We start from the raw sequence: 15,758 nt of genomic DNA on the forward strand, positions 1-15,758 counted from the left end.
CTCCAGTCCCCAGGCAACCACTGATCTGCGTCCATCACCACAGAATAATCTTCATTTTCTAGGACTTTCTATACATGGAATCCTACAGCACGCACTGCTCTTTGTCGGCTTCTCTCACACTCGCTTTGAGATCCATCCGCGCTGTTGCATCAACGGCTCATTCCCGTTTCTTGCTGAACAGTTGTCCATCACCTGGCTTATCCAGACAACTGCTGACAGGTTTTTGTGTTCTTTCCAGTTTGGGGACTACTACAAATCTTATACATAAGGCTTCTCTGATTACTTGTGGGATGGGACTCTCCAATGGTGACCAGGAAGGCCTCTTCAGAAGGTGACGTGGAGTGTGAAGGAAGCAAGGCAGCTATAGCCCCGTGAAAGCCGGGTGGAAGAGCATTCCTGGAAGAGGGAATTCCTAACACAAAGGCCCTGAGGCAGGCGCCTGGCAGGGTCAAAGCACAGTTTTCTATGTTCTTTCTGAAGGCTGCTTATCTGAAAGAATGAACATCCGGACAGAAAATCTTTTGGAGAAGCAGAAGGTCCTAGGTAAAGTGGCTTGAATAAATCACTAAATGGCACAGGACCACTTAATCGCATGTAAGGCTTACAAGTGCTCTGAGAAGTCAGTGTTACCCCCATTTTACAGAAATGGAAACAGAGGGAGAGTTAAGCCACCCACTTTGCCCTCAGATCCCACAACTAAGCAGCAGCTGAGCTGAGAATGAGGCCAGAGCCCTTCCCATCATTTCGCTGCCATAGGCAACCGGCCTCCAGAGCGGTCAGTGCTACTCACACCTGACCACGGCTGGAGCGGGACAGGCTGTGAGACCGGAGGTGCCATCTACATCAGGACGTACAGGGAAACACTTTACAAAGGAAAACCATCTAGGTCACTTTCATTTTTAGTGAGTTGTCCCCGGGGGCCGGTGACAACACCGCTCAAAGCTAACCGCGCGCGCACACACGGTCTCGCTCGCTCTCACACGGGGCCCTCACGAACACATGCTCCCAGGCCTGGTTCTTCGGCAGCAGGGCCACGCTGATGGTTTGTTTAATCAAAAAAGGAGACGGGGGAGCCCACGCAGATCTTGAGTGTTTAACACAAACTGAAAGATCAAAACCGGGCAGCTGCCAAAAACACTGGCAACTTTCACACCACAAGAAAGAGGGGAAACAGCTGACCTGGTTTCTGCCTTTAACGCTGCATCTCTGGCAGTCACACAGCTTTGATCTTTCAGGTTCTAAGTGGAGAGAAAATAGTGACCCTCTTCCACTGCAGAACGGATGATGAAACCACAGACCGCAACCTACTTGCAACCATCTGGAAAACCCGCGTTTTCGGGAGCGGCTGGGCCTGTGAGCCATGGCCGCTGAGCCTGCGCGTCCGGAGCCTGTGCTCCGCAACGGGAGAGGCCACAGCAGTGAGAGGCCCGCGTACCACAAAACAAACAAACAAAAAAACCCTGCGTTTTCCGCGGGCCAGCACAGAAGGGCCCAGGATTCATCAATCCACAGCTTCTTCTAAAACCCACATGATGTTAAAATGCTTAGTTAAGCCACCCACTGAAAACAAAAGCAGGTTTTCGAATCTATTACCTCCGAGAATTCGAGGTTGGATACTTGCGTCCTCAGCTAGGCCCTGGCGCCCTGGCCTCAGTCTCCCCAGGGGAGGAGTCGGAAGCGGTTGCTGGTTCCTGACCAACGAGGTCAGTGTCACCAGGGAACTGATTAGAAATGCGAATGGATCAGCAACTCTGGGAAACGGCTCCCAACAGGGAGGGTTCTAGCAACCCTCCCAGCGCTGCTGCTGAGCGAAGCTGGAGAACCGCCATTAAGTAGGTGTGGGTGTGGCCTTTTAACAAGTTGCAGGTCCTGCTGGGGCTCCTGGTCCACAGAGGGCACCGTGAGGACCTCTGCTCTAGGGCAACGCTTCTCAGACTTTAATGGGCTGACTCGTGCCCTGGGGAAATGGCGATTCTGCTTGAGCAGGCCTAGGGGACAAGGGCCCGGAAGCCTGCATTTCTACGAGGCCCCAGATGACTCCACCGGAGGGCAAGGCGAGACTAGGAGCCTAGGGATGCAAATGAAACAAACTACGTCCCAGTGCTCCGTAAACCAGAGTCGGGACTATACAGGGATTGATGTAATTTGTCAAGTTTCAGATTTTAAGGAATGACTAACAAACAGTGGAAATTCCCAAAGGCAAATGCACCCAGAGAGGCTGGACCTGGAATTTATCTCAAGGTCCCAGGGAGGCAGGGGCCTGAGTCCTGGCTGAGCCAATGACCAACAGGAGGAGACCCAGGACGCCCAGCCCCCCAGCTCACAGCCCCCTCTTTTCCGGGCCATCAACCTCCTCCAGCCCCCAGCCCCTTCCCCCGGGGCCTAGAAGTAGGCGCCAGTGTATCCAGTCACAGAACCCTTCCCTTGCTCACCTTCTCCTTCCATCAGCAGCCTGCGCCTGGAGCAGTGAGCTCCCGCCGTCTCTCCTTCTGCTGCTGTACTGTCCCCTGCCTGCACGGCAGTCCCTGTGGCGTCCCCGGCACCGAGGCCAACGGCACTCACCAGCCGCCCCCTTCCTGCTCCTCTGCCTTCCGGGTGCGGCTGACCCTCCGCCTTCACTCACACCCCCTCCTCCAGCCTGTCCACACAGCATCCCTCGGGTTTGGCAAGAGATTTTAAAGTTTGAGGTGCCCTACTTCGTGGCAGTTGTTCTTTTAACAGCCAGCAAGTGAGAGAATACACGGTGACAGAAGAAAACAAACACAAACCCGGGTTTGGATTCACGAATGCTTTCAAATGATTATAACAGCACGTCCTCCGTGCACTTGACAAGCTGTTAAAGGCAAGTGCAAGGAATGTGTTCGCAAACTTTGCCAGGGGCTTAGATGCAGACGGACCCTGTGGTGGCCCCCAGGCCCCCAACCCACCCCTACCCAGGACCCAAGCACCCAAGGCCGCGAGAGTCACCGCCCCGGGGCCGCGCCCTCGGGGCTCCGTGGCGTTTGTCCCGGGGCCTTCCCAGCACACACAGCATCCTAATACAAGTGGCCCAGACGGGAGCAACGAGCGCTTACTGCCATGCTGCCCAGAGAGCCGGGCCACCCCCAGCAGGTGATCAGCCACTCTTCTCAGCTGAGCTCTCCTCCTGGGCCCAAGGCCTTGTTCCCACCCTGTCCTCTCCCCCATGGCTTTCCCACTTTCTCTGACCTCAAGGAGCCAGTGTACCGCAGTGGTTACAATGAGGTGGCACTGCCTTTCCAAAAAAAAAAAAATAGTATCAAAGTACAATTTACACACAGTCGTGGCTGTGCTACAACCAAACACAGGGCTCTGACAGTAGTAGCCTTACTGCTTTTGTCGTTTTGGTCAAACTAAGGACATGCTTTCATTTTGGTCAAGGATCTCTGAGTGTAGGAAGCAGCTTGCAGTGTTGAAGCCTTGTGAGTCTCAGAGCATTTCCAGCCATGCATTAGGCCAGATTAAACAACTGGTGGCAGAGATCTCCAGGTGTCCACAGTAACTGTCAGCAGGTCCATCCAGGAACTCTGTTCCCCTAGAGGAGGCCCAGCCCTCAAGCGCTCCTCACGCAAAGCTTACAGACTCCTGCTCTGCGTACAAGCCTAGCAAGCTGGTCATCGCACTCTCCAGCTCACAGCGCTGTGAAACAAGGCACCAAGAGTGGGAGAAGACAGCAATCAGCAGGGAGAAGGGTGTCAGAATATTAAAAAGTAAGTGTTGAAAATGGGAAAGCCGACGATCTGGCACAGATCTAGGGGCAGGTACTCCCACACCGCAGGTCCCGGGCACCAAGAGTTTCTCTAGATCTCAGCGCTGCCCCTTAATTTATGCCCCAAACGACGGTAAGCCTTCCTCCCCAGAAGATAAAATACGACCAGTGCCCATGTTGAATAAGAAAGAATGTAAGACATTTTAAAACAGAAACAGACTCACAGACATAGAAAACAAACTTACAGAGGGGAGAGTGACAGGGGCTAGGGGTCGGGGAATAGATTAGGAGTTGGGGGTTAACAGATATGCACTGCTATACGTAAGATAAACAAGGACCTACTGTATAGCACAGGGAACTCTACTCATGGAAAAGAATCTGAAAAAGAACAGATATATGTAGAACCGAATCACTTTGCTATAACTGAAGCTAACACAGCATTGTAAGTTAACTCTACTTCAATTAAAAAATGCTTTAAAAGAAAGAATGTAATACATTTTAAAATATAGGACATTTTCAATAGAAGAAGTGAAAAGAGAAGAAAGTTTACGGGAGCACTGAGGGTGAGGACCTCTGCTAGAGAGAGCTCTATGCTAAGCAATGCGATGATGAGCTTTATTAACGTGGGGAATCAGCTCCTGTCGACCAACGGCCGATGGTGCTGGGAAGACAGTGCCACCATATTGCCAGCCAGCAGGTGGGCGGGCCTCCCCGCCGGGCCCTGCGCACAGCATAGGGACAAAGTCACACTCTCCTCAACAACCCGACTAGCTCTTCACTCTCTGGCTATAATGTCTTCTAACTCCAATCACTTGTGTAAAGGAAAAACAAAAAAACAAAAAAAACCATGACTTGTGTGCACGCTGGTCAGTGGGACTTTCAGGTTCTTCTTTCCGGGTGAGTGCAGTGAAATTCCTCAAGCCCAGGGCCACTCTCGGCTCTCGCCCTGGAACTCCGTCTGGGCTGAGCCTCCGCCGGCCCCTGCCCTCACCTGGAGCAGGTTCTGTGGACCAAGAGTACATATCCCACAAAGCGATTCTCTGAAACCAGAGACGGAGATGTCATACCTGTAAGTGACCTTTCAGGAATGTGCTTTCATGCAACCGTTCATTAAAAGGCCACTTCTTAACACAGAAGTGGCCCTGGAAAATCTTTCCAGGATTCTCACATCCATCTGGTAAGAGGAAAAGAACCGAGGAGACTGGCCTGACTTTATAACCAGCCTAATTTCACACATGTTACATTTCTGGAGCTGCCTTGTTTTTCCCTTTATCCTGCATTACTGCAGAGGAATTCAGACTCTCTGAAGGTGAGAATCTCACCCTTTAGTAACAAAATCTCACTTTATATTAAGCTGGCCTTTCTTTGGAGGTGTTCCAACTGCTTTATAAACATTCTTTCATGCTGAAGAGCAGGTAGGTGGTAATTATTATTCTTTCTAGGCAAGAGGTGGGATTGAGAGTCTTGGCCATGCGGAACTGAAATGTTTTTTGATTGCCTGAGGAAAAGGAAAAGCAAGGCTTTAAAAATAAGAGATAGGACAGATGTGACCAAAAATAGGAGTAAGAATGGTATACAAAATACCAAAAAAGGAGAATTCTCCTATCATCAGCTCACTCTCGGCGACAGCTTCTTAGAAGCAGCCACTTGGCGTCCTTACGGCTGCAGACCTTCAACACCAGCCCTGGCAAACCCGGCCTGGTGAACATGAATTTGGGCACAGATAAGGTATTTGCTAGGAAACAGGATCAAAAACCCTAACTCCATAAAGTAAAAGCAGAAACTACAGTCATGCACGTGGACTCAGAGCTACTGCCTTCCGGGCTTTAGTAAGTTACCCAACCGTAACGACACTGAAATGTCACCTGTGGGGTGGTTTCTAATTTCCGCTTATCCCTGTCACCCTGATGCTGGCCGGTGAGGCGGGAATGGTTTTCTCACACTGTTTTAAGGTGAGGAAACTGAGGTGTCTGGCTGCTCGTGGCTGCAGCAGTTCGGCCCGCTGGGTGTCTCTCTTCATGCTGCACTTTACCCGGCATTGCCTTCCCTTCCGTTCTGCCCCCTTTTCCCCCCAAGGGGTTGACAAGGGGCCTTAAATCCTTTAAATACCACAGTGGAAAGAGCATGGGATTGGAGTTTTAAGACCCAGATGTGACCCCTAACCTGTCCCTTGCCGGCTAGGGGCCCCATCTGGGACGGAGGTAACGTGAGGGATCCCGTGCAGCGGACAGGAGGACTCAGTGAACGAGGAAGGACCAGTACACGGGGCTGGCTGACAGCGCCGCAGGGGCTCAGGAAGTGACGGCAGTGGGCAAGCCACTCACTGTAGGAAGGGGGAGGACAGCGAGGCCTGGAGGGGATTTCTGATGTGCCCAATTTCTGACGTACCCAGCCGCATGCCCTAGCTTCTCCTTTCAACACCGGAAAGGCCACAGTCCTCGGAGCACAGGCCACAGGCCAGGGCGCCTCTGCCCATGACACGTCCTCTGCCTCTGCAGAGCCATGGGGTAGTGGCCAACGTGACAATGTGCCCATCACAATGTCCAGGCCCTGCTCTGCTTTTAGTTTTGCGGAAAATCAAGAAATGAAGGGGCTGCTTTTGTCAAACTGTGCAGCTGCTCATGTTAAAACTGAGGACAAGCTACTTCGAGTAGGATTCCACCACGCGGAGCGACGCAGGCGGGGCCCTTCCACACCTGGAGGCGCACGTCCAAAAGCTGGCAAGGACTCAGACCTGTCCCGAGAGAGGTTAGCCCTTTAAACCACAGGGGCCTCAGTTACCTAATCTACAAAGTGGGGACAACGCTGATTCACCTCATGGGATCGTCACAAGGGTTAAATAAGCTAAGGTGTGTAAAAGCAACTGGCTGTACTTCTTACAAACCCAGGCGTGGCGTTATCATCTCCATCTTACAGCTGAGAAAACCTGAGTGGAGATCAGCCGATACAAGAGCTGGCTGGCTGGGGAGGGGCGACCCTGGCCTCCCGTGCCTCTGTCTCCAGGCTGCCTGCTCAGCCACCCTGCTAGGGCTTCCCTCTGCCATCCCCTTGGGACCCCTTTCACTGCTTTCCTTCTGGCTGGATCCTGTTCCCTGACTCACACGTCTTCCTCTTTCTTGGCTTCCCTCTTCATGCTGCTAAAGCACAACCTTTAGGACTTTCAGAGGAATGACGCTTGGGGGCATGTGAAACATCTCTAAGCTCAGGTGGTGGGTCTCATTCCAGGTTAGAATTATGTTCCTCAGGATTTTAGTGGCAAGGCTCCGGGCCTTCAAGTTTCCAGGGTCACTGCTGAGACACCGATGGCATTGTGATGCTTAATCCTCTGTGTGCTCTCTGTGTGCTTTCTGAAAGCGGTTAAGATCTTTTGCAATTTCACAGGGGGGTGCCCTGGGGCAGGTCCTTTTCCCTTACTGTCCTGGGCCCTCCCATCTGGAGAGGAAAATCCTTCGGTCTCAGGAATCATCCTTTGTTCTGTTGCATTCACAGCATCCTCCTCTGTTTCCTGTTCTCTCTTTCTGAACACGCCTGTCAGTTGGATACTGGACCTTGAGAATTAATCCCTGACTCGTCTTTCATCTATTTCCCACTCTTTTGTCTTTTTTGGTCCTTTTGATCTATTTTCTGAGAGATTTTTTTTACTCTAACCCTTCTCATAGGATTTACAATTTTACATTTTCTTATATTGATTGTCTCTCCCTTTTTATAACGACAAGCTTCATCCCATTCTCTCTTCTGATTTCTCTGAGGAATTAAGTATAGTTTCTTTAAAGTTTTCTTCTGCTCTCTGCATTGTCTCTGTTTTCCCCAAGTTCTTTCTTCTGTTTATTTTGGTCTCTTTCTTTCTGGAGGCCATTCATTCATATTTAAGAGGGAGGCATGAAGCAGCTGGCTGGCAGTTCAGGGGGCGAGGAAGGAGCTTACCACCCCCACCCCGAGGGTCTGGGAGATGAGGTGGCAGGCTGATTTTACACTAGGCAACCCCCGACACGTCAGCATCTATAGGTCTTCCCCAGGACCATGCAGCTTCCCCAATTTTAAAAAAAAAAAAAAAAAAAAAAGCTCCACTGTGACTCAGTGGTGAGGCCCTAACAAGACGTGTGCCAGTGTCCGGGCAGTGGGGCTGGAAAGGGGCTGGGCTCCACTGTGTGCTCTGCATGCTGTCAGCCTGTTTGGGGCAGTAATAAATGGGCGACAAACTTGACAAAGGCCCCAAGAGATTCCAAATTAACCCGAGTAAAAAACTTAAGCACAGCAACGGCTTTTTATATTTACCACTTCCAAATGAAACAGTTTACAAGTGAAGACAGGGAGGGAGACCGAGAGCCTTCATGATCCGGTTCTTTCCCTTCCTCCTTATTAACTCATACGTGTGCTTCTACGAGCAGACTGACGGACCCGCCATCATCACCGCTTCAAGAATGATGAGCTATTTTTTCACTTGTTATGAGCTTGCTGACATGAGAAATGAAAAAGACACTGTTGTTTGTGACCTACACAGAAAGTATTATTGAGTTCTTGACCTGGTCTGCTTGTCCATGACCTTTGGGAGAAGCTGGGGGAGAAAAGCAGGAAAGACATGCCGGGACCATCCCGACGTACATTCCCCTTGTAGAAGAAACCGCTCAGCAGGGTCCCAAACCCCCTCTCTGCTCAATTCTTCATAATTCTGCTCCCACAGTGAGGACGGCACAGCGCTGCCAAGTGCAAGGAAGAGTCCATTCACCCACGTTACCAAGCACCTACCGCAGGCAAGAAGTACTCAGTCCGTATCTCCACTCACTTCAAAAGTGAGACTTTTCTTAGGCTCTGCGTGTGAGAGCATAAAAGGCCTTTAAATATTCATGGTAATTTCTGTGCTCTGATTATAGGTTACCTTGCTGTGTAAGACGGGTCTGAAACATATTTATGAAATATTATTAAGTTTAAATACCTACTATAATTACCAGCAACAGACTATTCTACACAGTTTAGGAACTATTGAAAATTGAAGTCAGAGGCCCTTAGGAAGACGAATGCATTTATCCATTTTGTGCCTCAGATGCGCAGCTTTAAAATGCCGAGTTAAATTTGAAAGTCTTGTGAGAGTAAAAATCACAATTCTAAAATTTATTCCATAGTGACCTCGCGTGTATCGGAAATACAATTCTTTTAGGTACCACAGGAGCCATGAAACGTATTCCTCGTGTATCAAACAAACCCTAATTACTGTCTAGGGAGCTACCTTCCCAACTAGAGCAACTTCGGGCCCCTCCCATGCTGCCCGTTTGCTGCACGCGATCATGACACTTACCAGGTTTTTGAAAAGCGCCGTCAGCTCCTTCGTAAACACTGAGAACTTGAGGAACGCGCTTCCCAGGTCCGGGTCGTCTCTGCACACGCAGTTGCCCCCGAATTTCTCCAGGGCCTGGGTGTACTGCTCTTCGTTTTCCACATGCGCTGCAACAGCAACGGGAGAGGTGCTGTTAAGGCCTCAACCGCTCTAGCCCTGCTCCCCACCAGGTTCTTACTTGTGGATAAAATCGAACACATTTACAGCCTGAAAATCTGAGAAAAGCCAAGTCACACCGCGAACAGAAATAACTCTGCTGTCCTGACAACCACCCGTGGTGCCAGCGACAGATCCCAAAGAACAAGCGCGAGGACCAGGAGGGAGAGAGCCGCGCACGAGTGCCACAGCCTCCAGCTCATGGGATGAGGCCCCCGGGGACGCCCGTGCTTCCCCATCTCCTAGGACTCCTCCGTAGCCCACACGCTGGCGGGAGACACAGAACAGACCCAGGCCCCTGCTGGAACCCAGCAGCTGGCGTGACGCTCACCCAGCCGCATGCCCTAGCTTCTCCTTTCAACACCGGAAAGGCCACAGTCCTCGGAGCACAGGCCACGGGCCAGGGCGCCTCTGCCCATGACACATCCTCTGCCTGGGGGCCTTTCTGTGCCTCTGCCCCATGTCCCTGGCACCCTCCTGGACTTGCACTCAGAGTGTTACATTCCAAATGTCCAACTGGTAAGCGTGGTTCCCAGCACACTGGAAGTGCTTCCAGGGTAGGGACTAAGTTTTATTCATCTTTGTGCTTGAAATGTAAGAGAAGACGCATGTCGTTTGATCAGAAAAAGCAAAAGCTGGTCATCCATCTGAAGGTATTTTATCATCATTAGGCTTCAAAGCAGCACCTTAAAGAGTGAAAAACCCGGATTCTGGGTCTCCAGCTCTATGGTTCTCAGGCCCTGTTGGACATCAAAATCATACACGGATCTCTGTCAAACTGTAGAAGCTGGAGTCCCGTCTCTGAGTCAGAAGCTGGGGTGGGAAGGGGACACAGGTAATTCTGGTAAGCCAATGTGGCTGGACATGATTCCCTCACTTCTGGGTCAAGCATTTTTACATGAATCCAGCCAGTCTGTAATAAAACAACTTCCTGGCATGGACATTTGATTTCTGCTCCCTCATCACTCCAATCAGAAATGTAACACAACGACTGTACAGGCACATCGGTGCAGGCGGGCGTGCGTGCGTGTCACCTTGCATGGGGACTCCACTGGGCAGGGTCACACACCCCCCATCAGGCTGCCCACGTCTTCAGGATTCTGCTCCCACAAGGAGGACGGCACAGGGCTGCCAGGAGGCCACAGAAAGCCTTAGTGCTGCAGCTTCTTCGCCAAAGAACAGATCCTGAAAAGCCCCTGGCAGTGCCCCAAACAACTCCTCAGGGCAACAAAACCACTGTCGGCAGTGCCGGTGCCTGGGCCCGACAACCGGAGCACACAGGGGACATGTGCTTGCGGAAGGCGGCCCTGGGGCTGAGCCGGATCCCAGTATCCATGGATCATGTGTCCACCGACCCTACCAGGCAAGCACTTTGCCCTCGACTTCCGGGGGCATTTGGGTGCCTTAGGGGATGCCCGTGTGGATCTAACAAACACGAGAGAACGTTAATTTCACTGTTTAGGCCCTTTTCCTTTTCCTCCTTTCTATTATTATTATCATCATCTTTCACATCCCAGAAAAGGGCTTGAGAGTTCTGGATACATTAAGTGTATTTCTGAAACTATACTCAGCAAACGACTTGAGGCAGAAACACACACACACACACACACACACACACACACACACACACACACACACACACACGGCGTGACGAAGGGGCAGCAGAGCAGGAGGAGCCCTCAGAAGGTCTGGGCTTCAAGCCTATGCCTCCCAGTAAACGTGGACGACATGGTAACACACGCATTTACTCTCTCTGGCGCTGTCTCAGCCACGTGAAGGACAAAGACCCCGCTGGGAGATACTCAGAGGGTTAAGGTAAGAATCAAAGACCGTGGGTGAGGACAGGCCGTCCAACCACACCCAACGCATAACATGCCCGCCAGAACTGACAACAGTTAACAGCAGCACAGATGTCATCTATACTGAGCACAAATGGTTTCCAGATGTTTTTTTCTAGACTTCACAACAACTTATATATGACATGCATTACTTCTCACAATGCTGAAAGGAAACTGGGACTCAAGGAGATCAAATAACCTGTCCTAGGAAACAGGGCCAGAAAGTGGCAGAGCTGTGGTGCAAACCCAAGTCTGTCTGATCCCGAGGCCCATGTGTCCCCCACTCTACTACACTGATGTGTGTTTCCTTCTAAAAATAGCTTACCTTGCCAAAACCAAAAGCACCCAAGTTTTAGATTTTTAAAATTCCATTTCAGAGGCGGATCAGTTGCACCTATTTTGCTTGACTTATAATTCTAGAACATGTGGTCAACAGTGAAGGGTAGTTCCTTTCCAACCACACGCTGTTTTGTAACTATCTCAAAATTGGTCGTCGAGATGTGGGCAATTCCAGTGTGGTTTTGGAAGGGCGCGGCAGCCACAAGCAGACATCTGGTGCTGATGTCACTCCCTTGAGAGAGAGAAACAGGAATGCGGAGGCTAAAGTCCCCTCGGGAGCCAAGTGCTGCCTTCAGAATGATCCTGGCCCCTCACAGCTGCTCTAGATGAGCACCCAGAGGGAAGAGGGAGAGAATCAGCTTCAGTAAAGGCTGTGAGGTGGCCTACAAGCCTTTCGTTCAATTAAACTTAATCAGACTATAAGGTGTCAGAAGCATCATCCTTACTACCTGTTGAGTAAAGTGGGGTTCAGAGGGGTTTAATGATTTGCCCAAGATCACACCGCTGGAAGAAGGTGGGGAACGGTCAAATCCATCCTGTGTTCACGCAGGCTGCCCCCAGCCCGTGACAGCCTTGGAGAGAGGAACTTGCCTTCTCTCCACGGGCAGTCCACCAAACCAGCACGGAGGAGAAACAACAGCCAGCGAGGCTTCGGGTTCTGGCACCAGGAAGGAGAGATGCACTTCCTTTCATCCCTTCTTCTGGGCCTTTCAACTGACCGCCTGGTATCGGTCACGTTTTTTAATAAAAATTCTTTCCCTTTTAAATCTTCAAAATAATGTGTTGATCCCAGCAACCCCAGTGGTGATCAATGAGTGTTCTGGATCATCATTGTCACCATCATCTCATCTATTTATATTTAAATCATTTTGATCCACTGGGATCATTGTTTTCTGATGCTCAAACTGTCCCAGCTTAGGTCAGTGGGAACCTCTTTACGCTGATCTAGTTGGAGTTTCTAAGACAAATTTCTCTTCTTGCAAACAACTTTGAAGCTTCCTGATAGTGACCACAGCCCCGTGTCTCTCCGTGTCTCCCTGTAACAGCCTGCCTGGTGTCCACTGTCAGGACAGTAAACACCCCGTAACGACACAGTATCCGACCGGCCTACTGCTCCATGTCCCCCAAGGTCTGAGATGTTCCTACGAGAAAGTCCTTGAGTGTCTTTATTTTCCTTTAGCCAAAACTAAATTTAAAATAGGAACCTAAAATAAATGGCTGGGGAATAAACTTTCTGGAAAGAACCCAATCTGGCTCTATCATCTCTTATTTACAGAACTGTCAAAGCTGTTCTTCTAAAAAGAGCTCCCTCTCCCACCTCCCCCTTATTCAACTGTATCTTTACTTTATCTCTGGTTCTTATTAATGAACCAGACCCAAGAATCTTTGATGTGGACGGACTTGGGAAAGTGAGAACCTGAGTTGCTGAGACCACAGCAGACGAGACCCCGTTTCCTCCCAGTTCTAATCCCACAGCCTTCCCATTTCCCACACCTCACTACACAAAGGTCAGACCTTGCACCAATCCATGCAAGGGGATGAAATGAAAGACTAACAGAAAAATCTGCTATGGAGCCAGCGAGCATGTGCACACATTGCATTTAGAGGTAAGGGTTGGGCCTTGTTGTCTGCCTTCTAGTTTACTTGATTATGTCATTTTTAAAAACTGATACCAAGAAGAAGGCCCAGTGCATATAGTTCAAGCAAAACTGCTGGATCCAAATGGGGAAAAGGCAGCCTTTTTACTCCTGCTCAATGGGCCACAGCACGGCGGGGGAGCCAGCCACCTGCCCAGCGCTGCCAAAGGACAAGAAGGGTCCCACCGCCAACTCACCTCCACCAGCTTCAAGTCCAGCTGAATGTCTGCTCCTTGCTGCCAGCCCTGCAGCGGGCTGTGACGGTGTGCTGGGTGCACACAAGACGAGTGCGACCCATGTCTCAGGACAGATGCACCAACCCATGCATGATGGCCTGTGACGTGCTGGGGCTGAGGATTCAGAGATGCCAAGAAGGGGACGTTGGAGCTGGGGCTCCAAGGTCAGCTGGGAATTTCCAGACAGAGACGAGCAGGAACAGGAAGGTGTCCACCCCAGGGGAACGGCAAGGAGTCCTGTGTGTTCAGAGGCCGTGAACACTTTCTCAGTCTTCGAGCCCCACCTGCACCCAGCTCCCAACGCAAAGCCATCTGAGGGCAGCACCAGTCTCACTGTCCTACCCACTCGGGGCCACTCCTAGGTCTTTACAGTCCAAAGGATCCTGAAAAGAAACCCGGCCCAGAGACCCCTCTTTACAGACAAGGACGCCAAAGTTCAGAGAGGGCGCTGACTTGCTCAAGTTCACACAGCTAGTTTGCAGCAGTTCGAGAACTAGAACTCAGCTTTCCAGGCTCCCAGTCCGCACAAGTCCTCCCAACCAGGCGAGGAAGCGTTTCTTCATTTGCTCGTCACACAGTCACTATTCTCGGCTCTAGGCTAACACAAATGTGCTACAATCCTCCAGCCAAGCACACGCACTGGTAACCCGAAGTCCAAGTGCCCTAACCAGAGACAAATGGGGGTACATGTCGGTGGAGGGGGGGGCAGCCTGACGGTGCTCGCCTTGACCAGGACCCTTCAACCCCCCGCTCCTGGCCACGCAGGGGTCAGGCTGAGGCAAACTCATCCACAGACACTGCACACACCAACCATCCACACAGACAGCTCCGCCAAGGGCGCAGTTTAGGAGAGACATATGTTCTCTGCAGTAGAGCTTTATAAAGACCCTCCCTAGATGAGGATTAATATTCAAATGTGAGCCACAATTGTAATGTCAGGATAATGTGCATGACTCAGTGTCAAGGAGGCCAGGCCACTTCCCCTCAAGCTGTCAGCCCCGCACATCACCTGGTTTCAGATCTAACTCTCGGCAAACAGCTCCTGGGAAAGCAATTTCCTGGAGTCAAAGATAATCCCCACTTCTTAACAGGATCTCTACCCCGTGAACACCTCATGGGAGAAAACCATTTTTAGAACTTTATTTCTAGACTCATCCCAGATAAAAATCTTTCCATTCACAATTTGGTAATCTGCATTAAAAGTTTTAAAAACATTTTTTGCCATCCCCTCCCACTTCTAGAAATCTATCCTAAAGAAAAAATCAAGTGATCAGAGATGTGTGTACAGAACAACTGATAAACTGAAAGTGTATTAAGCTCCAACAAAATGGAAACGGTTAAATAACTGTCCCTTCAAAATGGAATATGATGTAAGCTTTTAAAATCATGAAGTAGGAATATGGTCAGGATAGAACGCCAAGTGAAAAAAAGGCAGGACACAGAACTATCTATTTCATCTCAATTTTGTAAAAGGTAAAAATGTAGAGAAAGGCCGAAAGGAAAGGACATCAAAATGCTAAGGTGGGGGCCTCCCTGGTGGCGCAGTGGTTGAGAGTCCGCCTGCCGATGCAGGGGATACGGGTTCGTGCCCCGGTCTGGGAGGATCCCATATGCCGCGGAGCGGCTGGGCCCGTGAGCCATGGCTGCTGAGCCTGCGCGTCCGGAGCCTGTGCTCCGCAACGGGAGAGGCCACAACAGTGAGAGGCCCGCGTACCACAAAAAAAAAAAAAAAATGCTAAGGTGGCGATAGAAGAGCAGGCGCGCGGCACCCGGCGGCTGGTGCAGGCCAGGTGCTTCCCGTGCATCGCTGTACCCTCCTTGAGGGGCACTTCGCAGAGGACGGGATAGACTGTGGTGGCGCAGATACCTAGGCCAGGCGGAAGCTCCGAATGGCCAGGGTCACAGCCCGGGGGACCTCAGACCAAGAATGCAGCTCGGCCCCTCCCACCTCACAGAGGGTGGCATCTGGCCGGGCTGTGACTTCGTTCTAACGCTTTTCTGAAATTTTTAAATGTTCTAAGCTAAGCTCATATTATCTTTATAATCAGAAAACAACAACACAAGGAATAAACAACATAGAGAAACCTGAAATGTCAGCCCCAACGGCTCAGTTACCTTGGTTCTCCATGCCTACTAAAGATATCCGAATCTGTCTTTCTCCACCAGTTTCTCCTGCACAAGTTGACATGATAGAGACAGCCTTTGCAACCTAACCTGAGCACCTGCATCGTCTCCGGTAAGACACGAGCAACCACCACCAAGGGTCTGATGAGAACGCCCATCCGATTTCACAAGCCCTCAGGGCCCCGCTCAAGCCGGGCACATGGAAAGATGGCCTTGCCCCTGGGGCTTCACCATCACCATTCCACCACTCTCTCCAACACTCTGCGCTCCCCCCCTTTTTTTTTTTTAATAAATTATTTATTTTTGGCTGCGCTGGGTCTTCGTTGTTGTGTGCGAGGGCTTTCTCTAGTTGCGGCGAGCGGGGGCTAC

General features: G+C 50.7%; 1 protein-coding gene across 1 annotated transcript in view; it reads right to left on the reverse strand.

Annotated features, from left to right (window-relative positions):
* Window positions 1–15,758, reverse strand: part of ASAP2 (ArfGAP with SH3 domain, ankyrin repeat and PH domain 2) — a gene marked incomplete at its 5' end in the record, with an annotated part of 153,700 nt that overhangs the window by 74,146 nt on the left and 63,796 nt on the right. Inside the window, one exon of the mRNA XM_079720739.1 lies at window positions 9,021–9,166. Coding sequence (XP_079576865.1) covers window positions 9,021–9,166 — 146 coding nt within the window. The remainder of the gene's footprint in view (window positions 1–9,020; window positions 9,167–15,758) is intronic.

This window comes from Hyperoodon ampullatus (genome assembly GCF_949752795.1).
Source record: "Hyperoodon ampullatus genome assembly, chromosome: 15".
In the NCBI taxonomy this organism is placed as follows: domain Eukaryota; kingdom Metazoa; phylum Chordata; class Mammalia; order Artiodactyla; family Ziphiidae; genus Hyperoodon; species Hyperoodon ampullatus.